This window comes from Neopsephotus bourkii, unplaced genomic scaffold, assembly GCF_033783945.1.
Source record: "Neopsephotus bourkii isolate Nb327-2 ecotype Australia unplaced genomic scaffold, CSIRO-AGI_Nbou_v1 NB_663, whole genome shotgun sequence".
NCBI classification, from domain to species: Eukaryota; Metazoa; Chordata; class Aves; order Psittaciformes; family Psittacidae; genus Neopsephotus; species Neopsephotus bourkii.
In genome coordinates, this window is record NW_026901162.1 from 956,215 (window position 1) to 973,099 (window position 16,885).

Below are 16,885 nucleotides of genomic sequence, written 5' to 3' on the forward strand. Positions count from 1 at the left end.
AATTATGTCCTTTGAATCATTCTTTCTTGAAAAGGCAGTGGTGCCAGTTAAAGCTGAGTGATGATACAATTACAGGGGTTCATGGAGTCCTGTCTCATTGTACTACTCCTACAAAAAGGAAAGAATCACATATCTTAATTGCTGCTTACTTCAGGCGTGTTGAAATTAACGGTGTATGCATCTCTGCCATGGAAATCGGTCTTGGATCAGCTAAGCTTCATGGAGATTTTTCCCTAGAATTCTCCAAGCATGAGCAGAAAGCAAAACTGAGAAAGTTTTTTTGTTTTTTTGTTTTCTTTTTTTTCCAGCCTGCTTTTTTACTGAGAATAAGGAAAGCTAAAATTTACCAGCAAATAGTTGAAGTCACAGGGGATCCTGGGTGATGCTTGGTAATTCTGTTAGAAAATAGTTAGGAAAATTGCATGAGGAAATAAAGCATAAGTAGTGGTCCCTAGCTGTATTGAATCACTGTTGGCGTTGGAGATTTCTATGGTGGACACTGTCTTGGGATGGCCCTATATCTTCTCTGGCATATGAACCATAATTTGGGAACTGTTGGAATTACGGAGTTCTGAAAGTTCTGAAAGTTAAATATGTTGGACTTCTAAGTCATTTCATAAATGCGACAGGCTGAGCATACAGTGTGATGGCATGTTTTGACTTTCTCTTCACTACGTGCTATCAGGTCCTTAGCAGCTTTCAGAAAGCTTGCATAAGGCCACAGAAAAGAAAGCAAGGAAAAATTGCTCAGAAATGAGAGGTGCATGAAGGTAAAATAGTCTACACAGTTACTCCACTGTAGTAAAATGAAAAACCAGGAACAAGCACTGAAAGGTAGGGATTCTGTGCCCAGGAGGTATATGTATGCTCTCCCTAAAGCAGAAAACCTCTTAAGAAGCACAAGTTTGAAAATCAAAAACCTTTAAAGAACACTGGCATCCTGTATGAAGCTTTCTGAATTATAATTGTAGTGGTTTATTAAATAAACTTCTGAATATTTATTTTTTTCAAGATTACTTTTAAAATTAAGACAAACACCTCACAAAGGTTTTCTTTACATTTTTAAACATTTGCAGGTAAAGTGTTACAAGTGGAAGATGACCTGGTGATTTCTTTCCAGTTGCTGCTGTGTGTCTTAGATTATTTTATCAAACTGTCACCTCCCACTATGCTCAAGGAACCATACAGTAAGCTTTTCTGGTTTTGTTCACTTAAGTAGAAAGTATGTTAGTTAAATTTCTATTAGAATCATGCTAACATTCATAATTAACATAATAAAACTTCTTAAGCCTATTCAAATGGATTTCTTGATGTTTTAGTTCAATGTAGATGATAGTGAACTTGATTAAATTTATCTGAACACCACAGTGTTTTTAGTACAGTTATGTTTTTTCTTTCCTTTTTTTTTTTCCCCTCCTATTCCTACCGTCCATTTGCTATATTCTCTGCCTGTAAAAGTTGTTTGGGGGCTTGTTAGAGCAACAGTTTTACTTTGGTAAAAGAATTCAGGTTCTGGGTAGATGATGATTGAGAACTATTATCTGGTTTTGTTTTGAGTTACAAAAGGCAAAGATGGTGCTATGACTCTTATTTCCTGTATAGCCACATGATGACAACATAAATGTACAAGGTATTGAATGACACAGGCGTTCAGAAGAGTTCTATGATGAATAGAAAACTTAATTGCAGTGGTAGATGAAAGTAGAACAGTAGAGATAAAATGTAGATAGCTTTGCTTTTATTGCATCCCTTTTGTTAGTAGGTGGTGTCTCTTTTTTAAAAAAATATGATGGCTCTTCACTACAGAACCTTCTATTCAGCAATAACTTTTTATACAGTCAGGTTTTATACCTAAAACCTGGAAATCCTCACTAAAAAGGGAAGCTAAGCATTTATGGTAACTTGCAAAGGTAGAATTCTATTTTTGTTCAGTGTATTCTTCTGCAAGCTATGGAATTGGTATTTTGAAGTATTTGGAGTCATAGTATACTAATTAGTTTATTCTCTGCTGGGTTTGGATGCAACACTAATATTTATAAACACTATATAACACTAAATCTGCTTGCTCTATTTCTTTGTTTTACAACTAAATATCCACTTGGGTTATAATTTAATAGAGTAGATGATGTATTCATTGCTATATTCTTCAAATTCCCTTTTTGGGGGGCTGTTTATCTAATCTAGTAATTATTTGTTGCAGGTAAAGACAAATAACCTCACTTTTATTCTAGTGCCAATACAAATAAAGGATGGGATAGGATGGGCTTGTGGCAAGCAAGTCCAGTACTATTTTGAATTTAAATTTGCCCTCTTTAGTAGGACAGACATACGGTACTGCTTATTTTGGATGTTATAAAGAAGATCTTTTTCAAAGAACACTCAATTGAAACTGCCTGATTTTGAATTCTGTGTTCACACTGATTTATAGTTTTTTAGTCAAAATATGAAAATTAGGAGCTCATTATTAGAAATAGCTAATTATTAGAAACAGTTTTGTGCACTGTATCTTGAAAGAAACTTGCAACTTTAGACTGAATTGCGAGTATGGGTATCAGTATCGTAAGTGTAAAGCTTGTGTGATATGTGAAGCTGTGTGATATGTGCAAATGCTGTGTAAATTTTCAAACAGTGGTTTATTCTTTCAGGAAATAACAAAATGTATTGTTCAAATTCTTGTTACTGAGAGGCTTCATGTTGTGCCAAATGATGTCAGGCTTTACAATCTGACTAAGGCTGATGGATTTAAGACGTAACCACCGGAGCAGTGTAGTTTGTCAGATTTTTCTGAAAACAGTTATCAAATCACAGATACAAATTACAGATGAGAACAGCATGCTGATTATACTATTAAATCAACAATATTTAATGATATTAACCTATGTTATTAGTATAATTCGCATCCTTCAGGCTGACAATATTGAAGCCATCTACTTTGAGCTTAATGAAGGTGAAATTGTTTCTTCCTACTTGTATTTGAGGAAAGGAGGAATTCCCTGCAGAACCTTATTAGAGGTTCCCACTAGCACTTAAGTCTTTGTAGAATCATAGGATCAACCAGGTTGGCAAAGACCTTTAAGATTATCAAGTCTAACTGTTACACCAGTTCCGCCAAGTTCACTACTAAACCATGTCACTAAGGGCCTCATCTACATAGTTTTTCAACACACCAGCCACAGATGCCACCACTTCCCTGGGAAACTTTGTGGACTTTTTTAATCTTCAGACACATAGCATGAAGTTACTCTTTCAGCTGCTTGTTTTACACTTCTGTAAAACCAAAAAAAATGGTTACTCCTCTGCAAAAAGATAAGACTTCCCCAGCTTTGCAGAATAGACGCTTATTCAAAGCTTCTTACAGAAAGTGCTATTACTTTCTGTGTTGGATAGCTTTTTAAAAACAAAATGTCCAAATACTGATACAGGCATTTAAAAATAGTTTTAGTTTTGTATAGGTTTTCTGCAATGAAGGTTTCTTACCCAACAGAACAGATGAAAAGGGAAACACTTAAGAAGAGGACTTGAAAAATCATAGAAAAATTTAGATATCTTAGGTTTAAAATTTTGAATCTCTTCTTCCTTAAACACCTCTAACCTTGTGATGGTTCTGAATATCTTTCCAGAGTCTGCTGTAACTGCAGTGGCTGTTAATGGTTCAGCTCGAACTCCAAGAAGAGGTCAGAACAGGAGTACACGTACTTCAAAGCAAGTTGATACTGATACAAAAGTTATTGAAATCCTTTGTAAAGAGCATGATTGTAATTTAGATGAGGTAATGTCTGTGTTTTAAAGTCTGTTAATTCTGTCTGCTAGGTCCCATCTGGAATATTAATTTATTTAAATATCTTTTTAGAGTCTCAGTACTTGTGCTTGCTTACCTATTCCCTCAGGTTTAGTAGTGAAGGTATTCTACCATTCTGTAGCTTCTCTAGTAGGTAGGTAAAGAAACACCAAACAAACAACAACCAACCAACTGTAGAAACCCAACACAGAAAAACCCAAGTCTTTTGGTATGAGTGATAATTTTGTGAGGGGAAACTGAACTGTGAAGAATGGAGTATGAAGTTAGAGGCTGACAAAGTGTGTAGCATGTGGACACAGGGCTGCTGTAATGGGGTTTCACAGCTGCATCATATGAGAAGATGTACACAGCAAGTATGTTGCTTCTGTGTAGGATCTTAAAGACCCCATTCTCCTTTCCTTTCTCTGATAAATCTATTCCTGTGTAAAAATGACTAATTTCTGAATATCCAAGCAGATGGTGGAAGTGAAAATGTAAAAGGGCTGGGAAGAATGCATTCTTTTCCAGTTTAGTAATTTAATGCAGTGCATAATTCATTGCTGGAACATGCTTCTGTATCGCTGTTTTGGATATGTAAACAACTTAATTTTTGCTTTATAGAAAACAAAACATTGCTTTACAGGAATGTCTTACTTAGTTTGTTGATTTAAAGATGTGAAAGCAGTGTGTACATGGCTGCCTGTCTATTGCTAATGTTATTTCTTTTTCCCTTTTTTTTTTTTGCTTGTTTTGTTTTGTTTTTTGTGTTTTTTTTAGGTCAAAAATGTGTATTCCACAAGCTTCATTCCCTTCTTGAATTCTATTGGTATTGTAGCTTCAAGTGGGCTACCAGAGGTAATTGAAGGAATTTAAGACTGTTCAGTAACACTGCTTTACTTCATGCTGAATTGCTGAAGATTGCCTTTACACATTGATGAAGTTCTAATAGATTCTTCTAAAACAATCTAGAAAATGCATTGGTTTTCAGGAACATGCCTTAGCAGGGATTACAGTATTCATGGAGTGCATTTAACTTATACATTTGAATTTTATAAATTAATTTCTTGAGGCTGAACCAATGCTTTTGTTCAAAGGTAAAGACGACATTGGAGTTGCATACCCCATGATCTTGGTGAGGCCATTAATCTAAAATACAACTATTAAAATATCATGTCTCTGAAGTAAGTCTGTAAATGCATACAGTCTTAAGTTACACCCTTGAATTTAAATATAATTGAGACATGATACTGTAGTCATGGTGGCGAGAGATCCAAAAGATTAGGCCCAGTTTCACAACCATCAGAGTTTGGACTGCTGTGTTCATGTGGAATTACTTTCCCCGAGTTATAGCCTGGATGAAGCAGACTACAACTGTATGCAATTGCATGTGAGAGTATGCCTTAGAAGGTAATTTCTTGTAATGTATTTATGTCCATCATTCTTAAAGGAGCAGGTTTATCTGTGTGTCACTTCTAGATACGGTAACCTGAAAATTTGAAGCTGTATAGGAGGTATTTGCAGTTTGCTTTCTCTTGGAAACAGAAGGGAACTAATTTGGGTTCATATGCACTTGTTGCCTGTTTTTCTAGCAGAAATTTTCCAGAACACAGAATCATTTAGCATGTTTGAGAGCTCAAGGAAGAGATAATTGAGGTGACTTCTGCCTTCTGCAAGAGCACAGCAGCAGATTTGCAGTGGAGACTAGTATCTGGCCCTCATAAAAAAAAACAAACTCCTGACTTCTAGTTAACAGTAGACACTCAAAATAAACCAAAAAACAAACCGAAAACCAACAAACATTCCTGTGAAATGAAGTCATATCAGTATGGGATCTAATCAACTAAGAAATGTTTAACAGTAGTTTAAAAAACCAACAATATGTATATGAAATAACGGTCTGTGTTTTTGTAGAAATAGGCATATCTCTTAAGAATTACACCAGTACAAATATTAATATGAAATGGGGAAACTCTTCTTATACTCAGAACAAGAAGCTTGTGACTTTGGGCCTTGGTCTTCATGTCCAGACCAGCAGAGACAGGGACTGAGCCAGTTGTTCTAAGGACAGTCATTTTACATTTCTTGCTCCTATATACACCTCCTTTTTTCTGGAGGGAAAGATTTAAAAGCCTGGAAATGTTAGTTTGATTTGCAGGGCTCTCTCTCCTACTCTAGCTATTTTTAGCTCCTTTACAGTGCCAGGACCTACATTTCTTCAGAAAAGTGTCGTGATCTTGAATTATTTTATCCTCTAAAGAAATTATCTTTGTTTGCATGTGGGAATGGTAATTTTCCTTTGGGTATATTTTAGCTGTTGTGTAAGAAGTGACTTTGTGAGCTCCAAGGTCATTCTCTTAGCATTTCACCATTGTATTCATGAGGTGGGACTAGCTTATATTATTCAGTAAATTGTCAGACTCATTCCTGTAAAATAAAGTTGTTGGTTTTTTTTTTTCCCTCTAACATTTTTTGAGGTTGAAGTTATCTTGCAACAGTATGAGGAGCTCTATCTCAAAAACAAGGATATAGATGCAAGATTATTTCTGGATCATGATGAAACTCTACAGCCAGATGCCATGGCACGGTAATATTTCTCTTATTGCTTTTGTCTTATAATAGGAAATGTGAGCTTACATTCTTTTCTGCCTTCTTGTGTTATAAGTGTAAATCTCTGTATCCTGTTGACCTCTTTAGATTTGTTGTTCAGCTAAGGTATTTCTGGCGTCACCAGCCTTGCTTTACGTTGTCACTTAAAATAATTAGACAACATATGACTGGGACTCTACCTGCAATTATTTGGAAGCTGTACTCTAATTCTCACTCATTCTGTGCAAGCCCCTGTTGTCCAGGGGAAGCTGAGGACTCATAAGGAGGAAGCTAAGACCATGTCATGCTAGTTAATTAGATATGCCCAAGGCAGTGTTTCGGCTCTAGGGCCAGCTGTCATGGAATGGCTTGGGGCTTAACTGTCCAGATTCTCATTCCTAAAACCAGATGGTGGCATTTGGAAGCTGCCTTCTGGGAGTGGTCTTCAGCACATTTTGACTTTCAGCCTGTAGCCAGAAATTGTTTGGGGCATGGTAGTTTGCATGAGACAGAAGTGTGGCATGGGTGGTTTACCAGATTAAAAAGTCGAGTACCAGTACCCAGGCACATTCCTTAGTGCTATTCAGTAATACAGATGTCATGGATCTTCTGGAGTGGCTCCAGAGGTTAGCCACAAAGATGCTCAGAGGGCTGGGGCACCTACCCTATGAAGGAAGGCTGAGAGAGTTGGGGTTCTTCAGCCTGGAGAAGAGAAGGCTCTGGGGAGACCTTGGAACAGCCTTTCAGTACTTAAAGCAGACTTAGGAACATGGACTTCTTGGTAGGGCTGGTAGTGATAGGATAAGTGGGAATGGCTTTAAACTAATAGAGGGTGGATTCAGGTTAGATATAAGGAAGAAATATTTTATGATGGGAGTGGTGAGACACTGGAACAGGTTACCTAGAGACATTGTAGTTTCAGGGTCAGGTTGGATGAGGCTTTGATCAACCTGATCTAACTGAAGATGTCCCTGCTTATTGCTCGGGCTGTCAGACTAGATGATCTTTAAAGGCTCTAACTGAAACTATTCTGTGATTATTTTTTTTTATTTTTTTTTTTGCATGCACTTAAATTCCAATATTTCCTGTCAATTCAGTGTTTCCATAACTTTATCTGAGGTCAGTGTAAGTCTGTGACTTTATCTGTGCTAGGAAAATACATTAATTTAAAATTGGATTAAAATGGAGGCAATACCAGCTATACTTAAAAATCAAGCTGTTTATAAGCAGAATTTAAAAAAGAAAAAAGTTGAAAGGAAACTTTGGAGGTCTTCTAGTCCAGCATGCTGCTCGAAGCAGATCTACTTGGGAATTGTTCTAAGAACTGGAGTGGTTGGGTATCAGGTCTTCTAAAAATCTGTTTCACAGTTTTCAGATTAATAAGTCTTTATAGAAAACATTATTTTTTGGATTACGTTATTTCTTCGTAAGTTTTTTTTTTTCCAATTCTGTAGCTCCCAGGTGGACAGGATGCCACTAAAACCCAATTCAGACGAGGAACATACTCTTACACTTCCACAGACTCCTGTTCGGTAAGAGTTTTTATTTTAAATCTGTGTTCTTTTGTTTAATGTCCTAGCTAGAAATATTCATCTTTAGAGTAGTTGTTTTAAAGTAACTGGGGTTTGGGATTATGGTGTCTATTTGCTTTTATATAAACCTGAGTGTAGTCTTGCTCAGTGATAAGCTGTGAGCAGGTACTGAGGGGTGGTGAGTGCCCTCAGTTCCTGGTATAGTTATTGGAAAACAGGAAGCTTTTTACCGAGATGTCTAAGAAGTACAAGTTGTCTGTAGAAGTGTTGTATTTGCTCGTGTGAGACTGCAACTTTATACTTCCATGATAGTACTTGTGTCTGCTGTATTTCTGTCTTCCTTTCCATCTTTACTTTAGCTCTCTATCTTTTGGCTTCCTTTCCTGATACCAGATTGTATATGCACACACATTTTTCCCATGTTCTTTATTTTCTTAGTACTGATTTTTCTGTAAGGAAAGGTTAACCATTTTTCCCTTGTGCCACACAATTTTTTGACAAAATTAGTGCTTAGGAATTCCTGGACACTCAAGAACCAACCAGCTGTGTCATTGCAGTGCTGTGTGATATGTGGAAAAACAAAAAAGTCCGTCCAGGCAGTTGTTCGTTCTTAAAAGCCATTCTTAAGCTGTCAGATATAATAAAATCAGACAGTTCTTGTTCCAAGCTTGTTATGTAAATGCTTTTCAGTTTAGCATGCTGGAGAGATAAGAAGTTAAAATATTGTACGCTAAATTATTACTTCAGTTTTCTCAATTGAGTAGAATTATTTTTGTTTTTATTAAAAGTACTTCTACAGTGTTTATCTGCTTGTGGAAGAATGAATTAGACTTTGGACTTGTGCATCCACTACAGATCTGTTAAATGCCATCTGGAGAAACTGTTCTGGCCAACAGAGCAGTAACAAATGCTTATTCTTAAAAATAATAAAAGGAGACATGCAGCTGAGATAGATACTGGTCAAGTTGTGAAATGAAAGAACTTTTAATCACCTGTGTCTGCAAAACTCTGTATTTGATTGCCTTAGTTGTCCCTTTCAGTCTTATGCTTCAAATCTTTAGGTGCCAGTGATGCTTTTTCAGGCATAAAGGCATCAGTTTGCCTTTCAGTTCCCAGACTGAATATGCGATTTTGGGAGCTAGGCTGTCTATAACATGCAGTATATTTAACAATAAAGTCCTTGACAGCAAGTCCCATTTTTGGCAGATATAGGTAGCTATTGATACTTTTCAGTTATACTGGAAGTAAAACCGCCTAACATTGTGAAAGATGCTTCATTAAAGTTTTTGACATGAAAGGTCTATTAGGAAGATCCAGGAGGACCAAATTTCTGCACTGCTAAAACTTTTTGAGATGTGCTGAACCATCTTTGATTTTCAGAGGAGGTCGAGCGAGATATTTACATTCTCTCCATCCACACTTGGGCTTTTCTCTGAGCTTTCCAAAACTGATGCCATTGAAGACAGTTCAAGCACTGGCTTATTCACCAGCAGTGATTTGTATTAACTGTTTTTCATAAAGCCACAGAACTGTCACTAGATGGCAGTAAACCTTTGATCATCAGCATAGAGTGGAAAGCGTGTCATTAACTCCCTGAATTAACTAGACCACCTTACAGGATATGTTGAAAGAACTATACTTATTATTTTGAATCTTCTTATAATGTCATCTTTCTGGACTGAAAGCCCCCTGAAATTGGTGAGAATCTAATAATTGTCATCAGTGGATTTGTATCTGGTCATTTATGTAGAAAACAGTAGATAAAATGGGTGTAAGTACTATTTCAGAGCATAATGAGAATGGGTCATTTGGTTTTTTGTTTTTTTTTTTTACACTGTCCTTATGTTTTTCCTTACCACTTGTAGTGTTTTGGCAGAAGTCCGCGTCCTTTTCCCCTCCCCTAATATTTTGAAACTTAAGAAGATTTTGTATTTAAGATCTGTCTAACCTAGCTACAGATAGAACAGGTGGAATTAAGATTACAGAAATTGTAGCCTTTCTATTGGAAATGGAAGGAATTGAAGCTAAAGTAAGAATTTAAGTTTTAATGTGATTTGAGTTCAGATCCAGGAAGGGAGAAGGCTCTATGTTCTCTTACTGCTGCCAGTAGGAATGTTGATAACTCTGCCTCTGAAAAATGTATTTCAAAGCATCTGTGTTAAAAAGGGCTGCGTTTTTGAAGTGTCATAGAACCATTTGATTTGGAAGGGACCTTTAAAGATCACCTAATCAAACCCCACTGCAGTGAGTCCTTCTTGGCAGGACTCCTCTCAATCCCTTCATCCCTCAGCCTGTATTGGTATCAGAGGATGCCCTGACCCAGGTGCAGGAGCTTGCATTTGGTGTTGTTGAACCTCATGACGTTCATGTGGGCCCACTTCTTGAGGCTGTTTGGGTCGCTCTGGGTAGCATCCTAATGGCATGTCAACTGCTGCACTCAGCTTGGTGGGATGTTGTGAAAGGCCTTACAGAAGTCCAGATAGACAACATCCATAGGACTTGCTTTGTCAGCTGATGTAGTCAGCTCCATTATAGAAGGCCACTAGGTTAGTCAGGCAGGACTTTGACTTTGTTGAAGCCATGTTGGCTGTCTCAGATTGTCCTCTGTGTGCCTTAGCATAGCTCGTAGGAGGATCTGTTCCATGATCTTTCCAAGCACAGAGGTTGAGGCTGACAGGTCGCTACTTTCTTGTTACTGCCATATTTTAATACACCTTATTTATGACACTTTGAAAGAGGTGACCTGAAATATAAAAGCTGTCTTCATTAACCAGACTTTGTATTATTTTTGTACAAAAGCCAAAGAGGGTTTGGTTTATCTTTGTGTTCTTGTCTTTTGTTTTTGTTTTGGGGTTTGGGGTTTGGTTTTGTTGGCTTGTTCTTTTTTTGTTGTTGTTTTTTGTTTGGTTTTGGTGTTGTTTTTATGTTTTGTTAGGGAGTTGCTTGATTTGACTGATATTTTCACATACAAGAATTATAATTCCATTTTTATTGCTTTTTAAAAGTGTGTGTTTATTACTTAATTTATGTCCTTTCGGTTATTTACTTGCAGATTATAATAATTCTAATAATTAAATGATTAGATAAAATTAGATAATTAGAATTTAGTGGTTAACACACTACAACAGCATTTCCCAGCAGATCGTTTGATAACTGGGGTGAGAACTAAAATCATAGTTTTTTAGGGTCATTTTTTTGTTTGTAGAATTGCTGTTCAGTTTTTGGAAACTGTCAAGCCAACCTTAATGTGTATTATGCATTTTATTGTATTTTTTCAGAGCTGCAATGAATAACATTCAGCAACTGAGTATGATTTTAAACTCCGCAGCTGATAAACCATCAGATACTCTCATCAAGTATTTCAATGTAAGTGACTAGAAGAAGATTTGTGAAAGGTTCTTGGGATTATCAGTCAAGTAAAATACCCACCTGTAGATTGTGTGTTTTGGGAGGCTTCCTTTTTAACAGCCTTTTTTTAAGAATATATTTAAATTGGGATGGTTTAAATGGAATTATTAATTTTGGAAAGCATTTCTATCTTATTGATGTGTACTGGAACATTTTAAGTTCTTGAATCTTTCTGTTATTGCATGAAATATTAAGGTTTATGTATATAAATAAATATTGCACTGAATGCTAAGGTGTATTTATGTATGTTTGTTTATGTATGTATGATGGAAAAAGAAAGGGATATAAAAGGGAGCCGAAGAAAAGGAGTATCTTATTAGAGGATCGCGTGTCCACATTCAGCAACTTAAGCACGTTTCTAACTTTAAAGACATCAGTGTCGATGGTACTAGTTGCATATTAATTGAGTTAGTTGCAACTAGTTGCATATGAGACATAAAGTAGTTGTTACTGGAAATGCATGAACATATACAGTGATTCTATCTTCTTAAATAATCCACTTTTATTTATGTGGGTGAGCTAATTGAGAGATATTAGAAAGTGAAGCAGGACTAATGTGCTTAAATCAGTTAAGGTTTTTTTGCAGTAAGATGTAATTCTTTGCATTTATTTCCACCGCCCTCTTTGTATTTTCTTAGAATTGCACAGTGAACCCTACGGACAGTATCCTGAAACGAGTGGAAAATTTTGACCACATCTTCAAAAAGAAATTTGCTGAAGCAGTTGGCCAGGGATGTGCTGAAATTGGCGCGCAGGTAACTAGCGTTTTGGTTGAGTATTACTCATTTGAACTCTGTTGGTACTAGCTAATGTGAGACCTGACTTACGGACTGTCCTCCTTCAGTGCATATCAATAATGGTAAAAAGTAACAATATTCTTTTCAACCTGAGAAACAACCAGGTATTTTTTCCTAAACAGCTGCGAATATAGTATTCAACAAATTATAAGATATAAGGAGCGACAGGAAGCAGGTGAAAATATGTTGAAAACATTTAAATGAAGAATGATAAAATTGCGGGGTAAAATACATTTAGTGAAACGCCCATTTGTATTCTTTCTTGGCTTTGTTCAGCTTTGAGAAAAGAAGTATCAGGGGAGACCTTATCACCATGTTTCTGTATTTAAAGTATGGCTACAAAGAAGATGGAAGCTCTTTTTACAAGGAGTCCCATGGAAAAGACAAGGGGAAATGGGTGCAAGTTACTCCTGGGGAGATTCTGGTTGGACATCAAGGGAAAATTTTTCACAGTGAGAACAACCAGCCGTTGGAATAATCTCCCTATGGAAGTGGTGGACTTCCTAGCGTTGGTCACTTTAAAGATTCGGTGGGACAGGGTGCTGGGCCATCTAGTTGAGATCATGGTTTGCCAAGAGAGACTGAGGTCCCTTCCTGCCTGGTATTCTATGATTAAGGTAATGTAGCCTGAAACTGCAAAAGGTGACTCACTTCCTTATAAAATCAGTAGGTTAGCTGTGCTCTCAATAAGAATTTTGGAAAACAGATTCAATCCAGTTTATACTTGACAGTCTCCTGTCTGTCAGCTCTACCTTTTCTCCTGTTACCTGTGAATCAGCATAAACCCTTGATTAAGTCTTGATGTGATTAGGTAGTCACAAACCTTAGTAGCCTTTGAAGCCCCTCCGGTGCTATTGGCAGATGGAAGTGGGGATGGACAATGACTTTATAGTACCTCTTTGAAAAAAATGAACATGTTCTTAATTGGTAGAACATGAGCGTCTGCTTGTTGTAGTCTGTTAAAACTTGAATTTTTCCTGAATTTCTTCTTTTTTAACAGAGATACAAGCTTGGAGTGCGCCTGTATTATAGAGTAATGGAGTCAATGCTAAAGTCGGTAAGTTAAGTACTGGTACCTTAGTACTGGCATTGCATTTACAAATACTAAGAGTATTCACAAGTTTTTTTTACTTACATATATTTCAGGAGGAAGAGCGCCTCTCAGTGCAGAATTTCAGGTATGCTCCCCTAACTTACTACCAAAGTCTGCTAGTTTAGTGTTAGGACAAGTATTAATAATTTTCTTTCTCCTTAGCAAACTTCTGAATGATAACATCTTCCACACATCTCTTCTGGCATGTGCTGTTGAGGTTGTCATGGCTACATATGGCAGTAAGTTGAAGCTTAAATCCTAGATAGCATTGTTATTTATTGGTAATTATTGCCATTTGTTCTAATACATAAAATACAGCAAATATAAAAAAAGTGCTTACTGAAATTTCTGAGCTAGCAATTAGTCATTAAATACAAAAGGAAGAAACATCAGAAGTGGAAGAATGTTGTAGTCTTGATAATTTTCATCCATTTTCCCTGCAGGAAATGCTTCACAAAGTGATGGTACCAGTGCTGAAACAGACTTGTCTTTCCCATGGATTCTGAGTGTATTTGATCTAAAAGCTTTTGACTTCTACAAGGTGATTGAAAGCTTTATTAGAGTGGAGCCAAGCCTAACAAGGGAAATGATAAAGCATCTAGAACGATGTGAACATCGAATTATGGAGTCTCTTGCTTGGCAGTCTGTAAGTAATACTTTAAAGTAGTATTTGTCCTTGTATAATGTGCATATCTAGAAAAGGGAAATCTCCCACAACTCTATAAAATAATTTGTGGTCTTGCTGAGATTTATTTGTGGCAAAAGAAATTACAAGAGCAAAACAAGATTAGTTTTGGCATGTCTTCAGGTTTTGAAAAAAAGAAGTATGTTAGAGAAAGAAGTCAACATAGCTTTACTGATTTATGTGACTGTAAGTTAACATCATTTTACTAGTCTGGCATGAATCATGAGGGCAATACCCTTAAAACAGCATTTTGTTGCCAAAGGCAATAAATTCTATGCTTTTATTAAGTTTTATCCATATCCCACTTGGCAATAGGGCTTTAGTTCTCTGCATCTGATATGTTTATTAGTAGTACTTAAAATAATGATTTGCATTGTCCTTTGCACTTCAGTCACTTTGGTATTTTTTGGATGCCATTAAAATAAAATGCTGGGAGGTGGATTGGTTTTCAGGCTGGATTGCAGGAAATCAAACATTGCTTCTATAAAGAATGGTGTGTTATTTATAAACCAAAAATATGCTATTTATGCCATGGAACAGGACACTACAAACACTTGTCATTTTGACCAGAGACATGTAAGACAACTGTTTAAAAACCCATCGTATATCCTACAGTTCTGGGAAGTTTAAAATCAGTATGCCATAACTAATGGATAGTTTAGTTGTGGATCAAGGTGGGTTTTTTTTTCAGGTTAATTTGCGTATGAGTTGTATGTGACTTCAGAGTGAGAAGTTAAGTTTTCTAGTATGGGTGATACTTTGCCAGGCTGTGCTATTAAACTAATTCAAAGAGCATTGTTGTACCTCAGCAGCAAGAGCCCCATCCGTTTCAGAAGCATGCTAACCTCAGGGTGATACGGAAGCAATTGCCATGCTTCAAGCTGAGTCTGGTGGACCACCTTGAACCAATGAGCCCTTGCTGCTAGATTTTCCTTGCTAACAGAATCAATGGGTGTATGTTCCTCTCTGAATATACCCTGTTATGAAGGTGACCTTTCTATTGTGGGTGCCAAGACTTGTAAATCCGGGTCCATGCTCATCACCATGACACTGTGTGTTTCCCGGGATTTCTGGTGCAGTGCTCTAGCTGCTGTACCAGAGTGTAGATTTTTCCCTCTGTGAAACTTCTACGTGTTTGGTGTCTTGGGAAACACACATGGCCTCTCTGTTGCTGTATGAATTTCTTTGTGATTTTGGCACTCTTTGAATAAGAAAGCACTTGAGGCTGATAGCCTTTCTGTCAAAGCCTACAAAAGCAGGGAAAATGAGGCAGTATTTCAAGAGGCAGGCATTAGTTTAGGAAGCTTGAAGACATACAAAAAGTGCTTGTTTGAGAATTGCAACATTCAGAGGACAAAAGGCAGAGGTGCACATACCCAAGTTTGATTCTCCAAGAAAGAAGTGGCTCCTGCTACATTCTGCAACCCAGTTTGCAGCCATCTTACTGATCAGCAATAAGCCTCATCTACCAGTTTCTGGCCAGTAATTCAAGCACCACATGCAGATAATTTGATTTGGGCTTGGGCTTTCAGACTGGAAAATCCCAAGCATTGTGTTTTCAAACATTACAGGTATAGTTGCAGACTTGTGTGAAACAAGTTATAATGTCAACAAGCACAGGATTATTTCAGGTTTTCTGAGTGGTCTATTTGAATGTATTTTAATGTTATTGAATCTATCCTCTTGAGTTTTCCAGAGGTGTATATTTGGTATTGTTTGGGGTGGATTATATGGGTGATTTGAGTGTTAATAGAATGTTTGAGTTGGAAGAGACCTACAGTGATCATCTAGTGCCAGTAAGATACATGGAGTGGAGCACAGTGGGGTGAATAAAAAGAAATGTGCAATACATGTATCCAAAGGTCCTTCTGCTTTGACCTGGGTGCCATGGACAGTTTGCAGTCTCCTGTTGCCATAGATCTGTCACTAGAGGGCACAGCAGGATTCCCTCAAAAGCTGAGAGAAGCCGTGGCAGCCAGCTGCAGGCAGCTGGAGCCTGTGTACAGGCACCCTGTGATTCTGCGTGAAGGCCTCCATTGCCTCTTCCAGCTACCCATAAGGGAAAGGCTGTGAGCTGTAAGCAGACTACACAGTGCTGGCTCAGGAGACAAGAAGCAGTGAAACATTATCTGTGCTAAAATGTCTTGCTGGGTCTCTTGAGTTAGTGGAGTGAAGGACCTGAGGCTCATAACACTGTATGGCTGCACATAGAAACCTAAAGCCATGAGTGCAGAAAATCCACACAGTAGCTCATACCTAAGTACTAGCTGGTTTAGGCTGACAAGTGTAATTTATTAGCAACAGGAAAAAAAATGCTTCTGTGGCTGACTTGCAAGACTGTTGGTCAGGTGTCCCAGAAAGGTTCAGCTAGTGAACAAAGTATAGGTTTACCATATTCTCCTGCAGTTCATTACCTGGATATTGTCTTCATGTAATGGTGTATGAGGTTTGCAGAAGTGTCTGCTTAATTAGTAATTCCCTCAAGAAGGGGGAGGCAGCTAGGGTGGTGTAGTTCATACCAGTAAATATCTTCTACCTCCAAACACTTGATAAAGGAGGAGGGAAAAGCCGAATGATTCCTGCTTTTAGTCATAAAGAATATCTCACCGTAAGTGATTGCTTTGGGTTAATTTTAAACAACTTACCTGATAATCCGTAAAAGATGGAATGTGAAGAAGGTTCAAATTTTCTTAATATGGTTAGAGAATGTTACTGTTTTGTTTTTTTTTTTCCTCTCAAGAAGTGTTAAAATGAAGAAAAATGAGGAAAAGCATGGAGTAAATAAAACTAATTTAAAAATAATTAACTTGTTAAGTGAGGATAGAAACATTTGAAAAATACTATAAATACTTGCATAATGCAACTCCAATTTCCCCCAATTATTTTTGTGTGTTTTTGTTTAGTTCTTACCTTCCAAATATACAGTGCAATGTACATTGCATTACAAGGCTTATCTGCTCTTTGAAAAGTCACGTCTGTATTTATCCAGTCTTTATTCATTCTGCT

The 16,885-nt window shown here is 37.1% G+C and overlaps 1 protein-coding gene across 2 annotated transcripts in view; it reads left to right on the top strand.

The window, feature by feature from the left end:
* The window catches only part of RB1 (RB transcriptional corepressor 1), a 74,431-nt gene that overhangs the window by 13,292 nt on the left and 44,254 nt on the right, over positions 1-16,885 (top strand). For both annotated transcript variants that reach the window (XM_061353109.1, XM_061353111.1), the window contains 11 exons: positions 1,077-1,187; positions 3,621-3,769; positions 4,556-4,633; positions 6,253-6,362; positions 7,819-7,896; positions 11,175-11,262; positions 11,943-12,059; positions 13,102-13,158; positions 13,248-13,279; positions 13,357-13,433; positions 13,638-13,840. In XM_061353109.1, the coding sequence (XP_061209093.1) occupies positions 1,077-1,187; positions 3,621-3,769; positions 4,556-4,633; positions 6,253-6,362; positions 7,819-7,896; positions 11,175-11,262; positions 11,943-12,059; positions 13,102-13,158; positions 13,248-13,279; positions 13,357-13,433; positions 13,638-13,840 (1,100 nt within the window). The remainder of the gene's footprint in view (positions 1-1,076; positions 1,188-3,620; positions 3,770-4,555; positions 4,634-6,252; positions 6,363-7,818; positions 7,897-11,174; positions 11,263-11,942; positions 12,060-13,101; positions 13,159-13,247; positions 13,280-13,356; positions 13,434-13,637; positions 13,841-16,885) is intronic.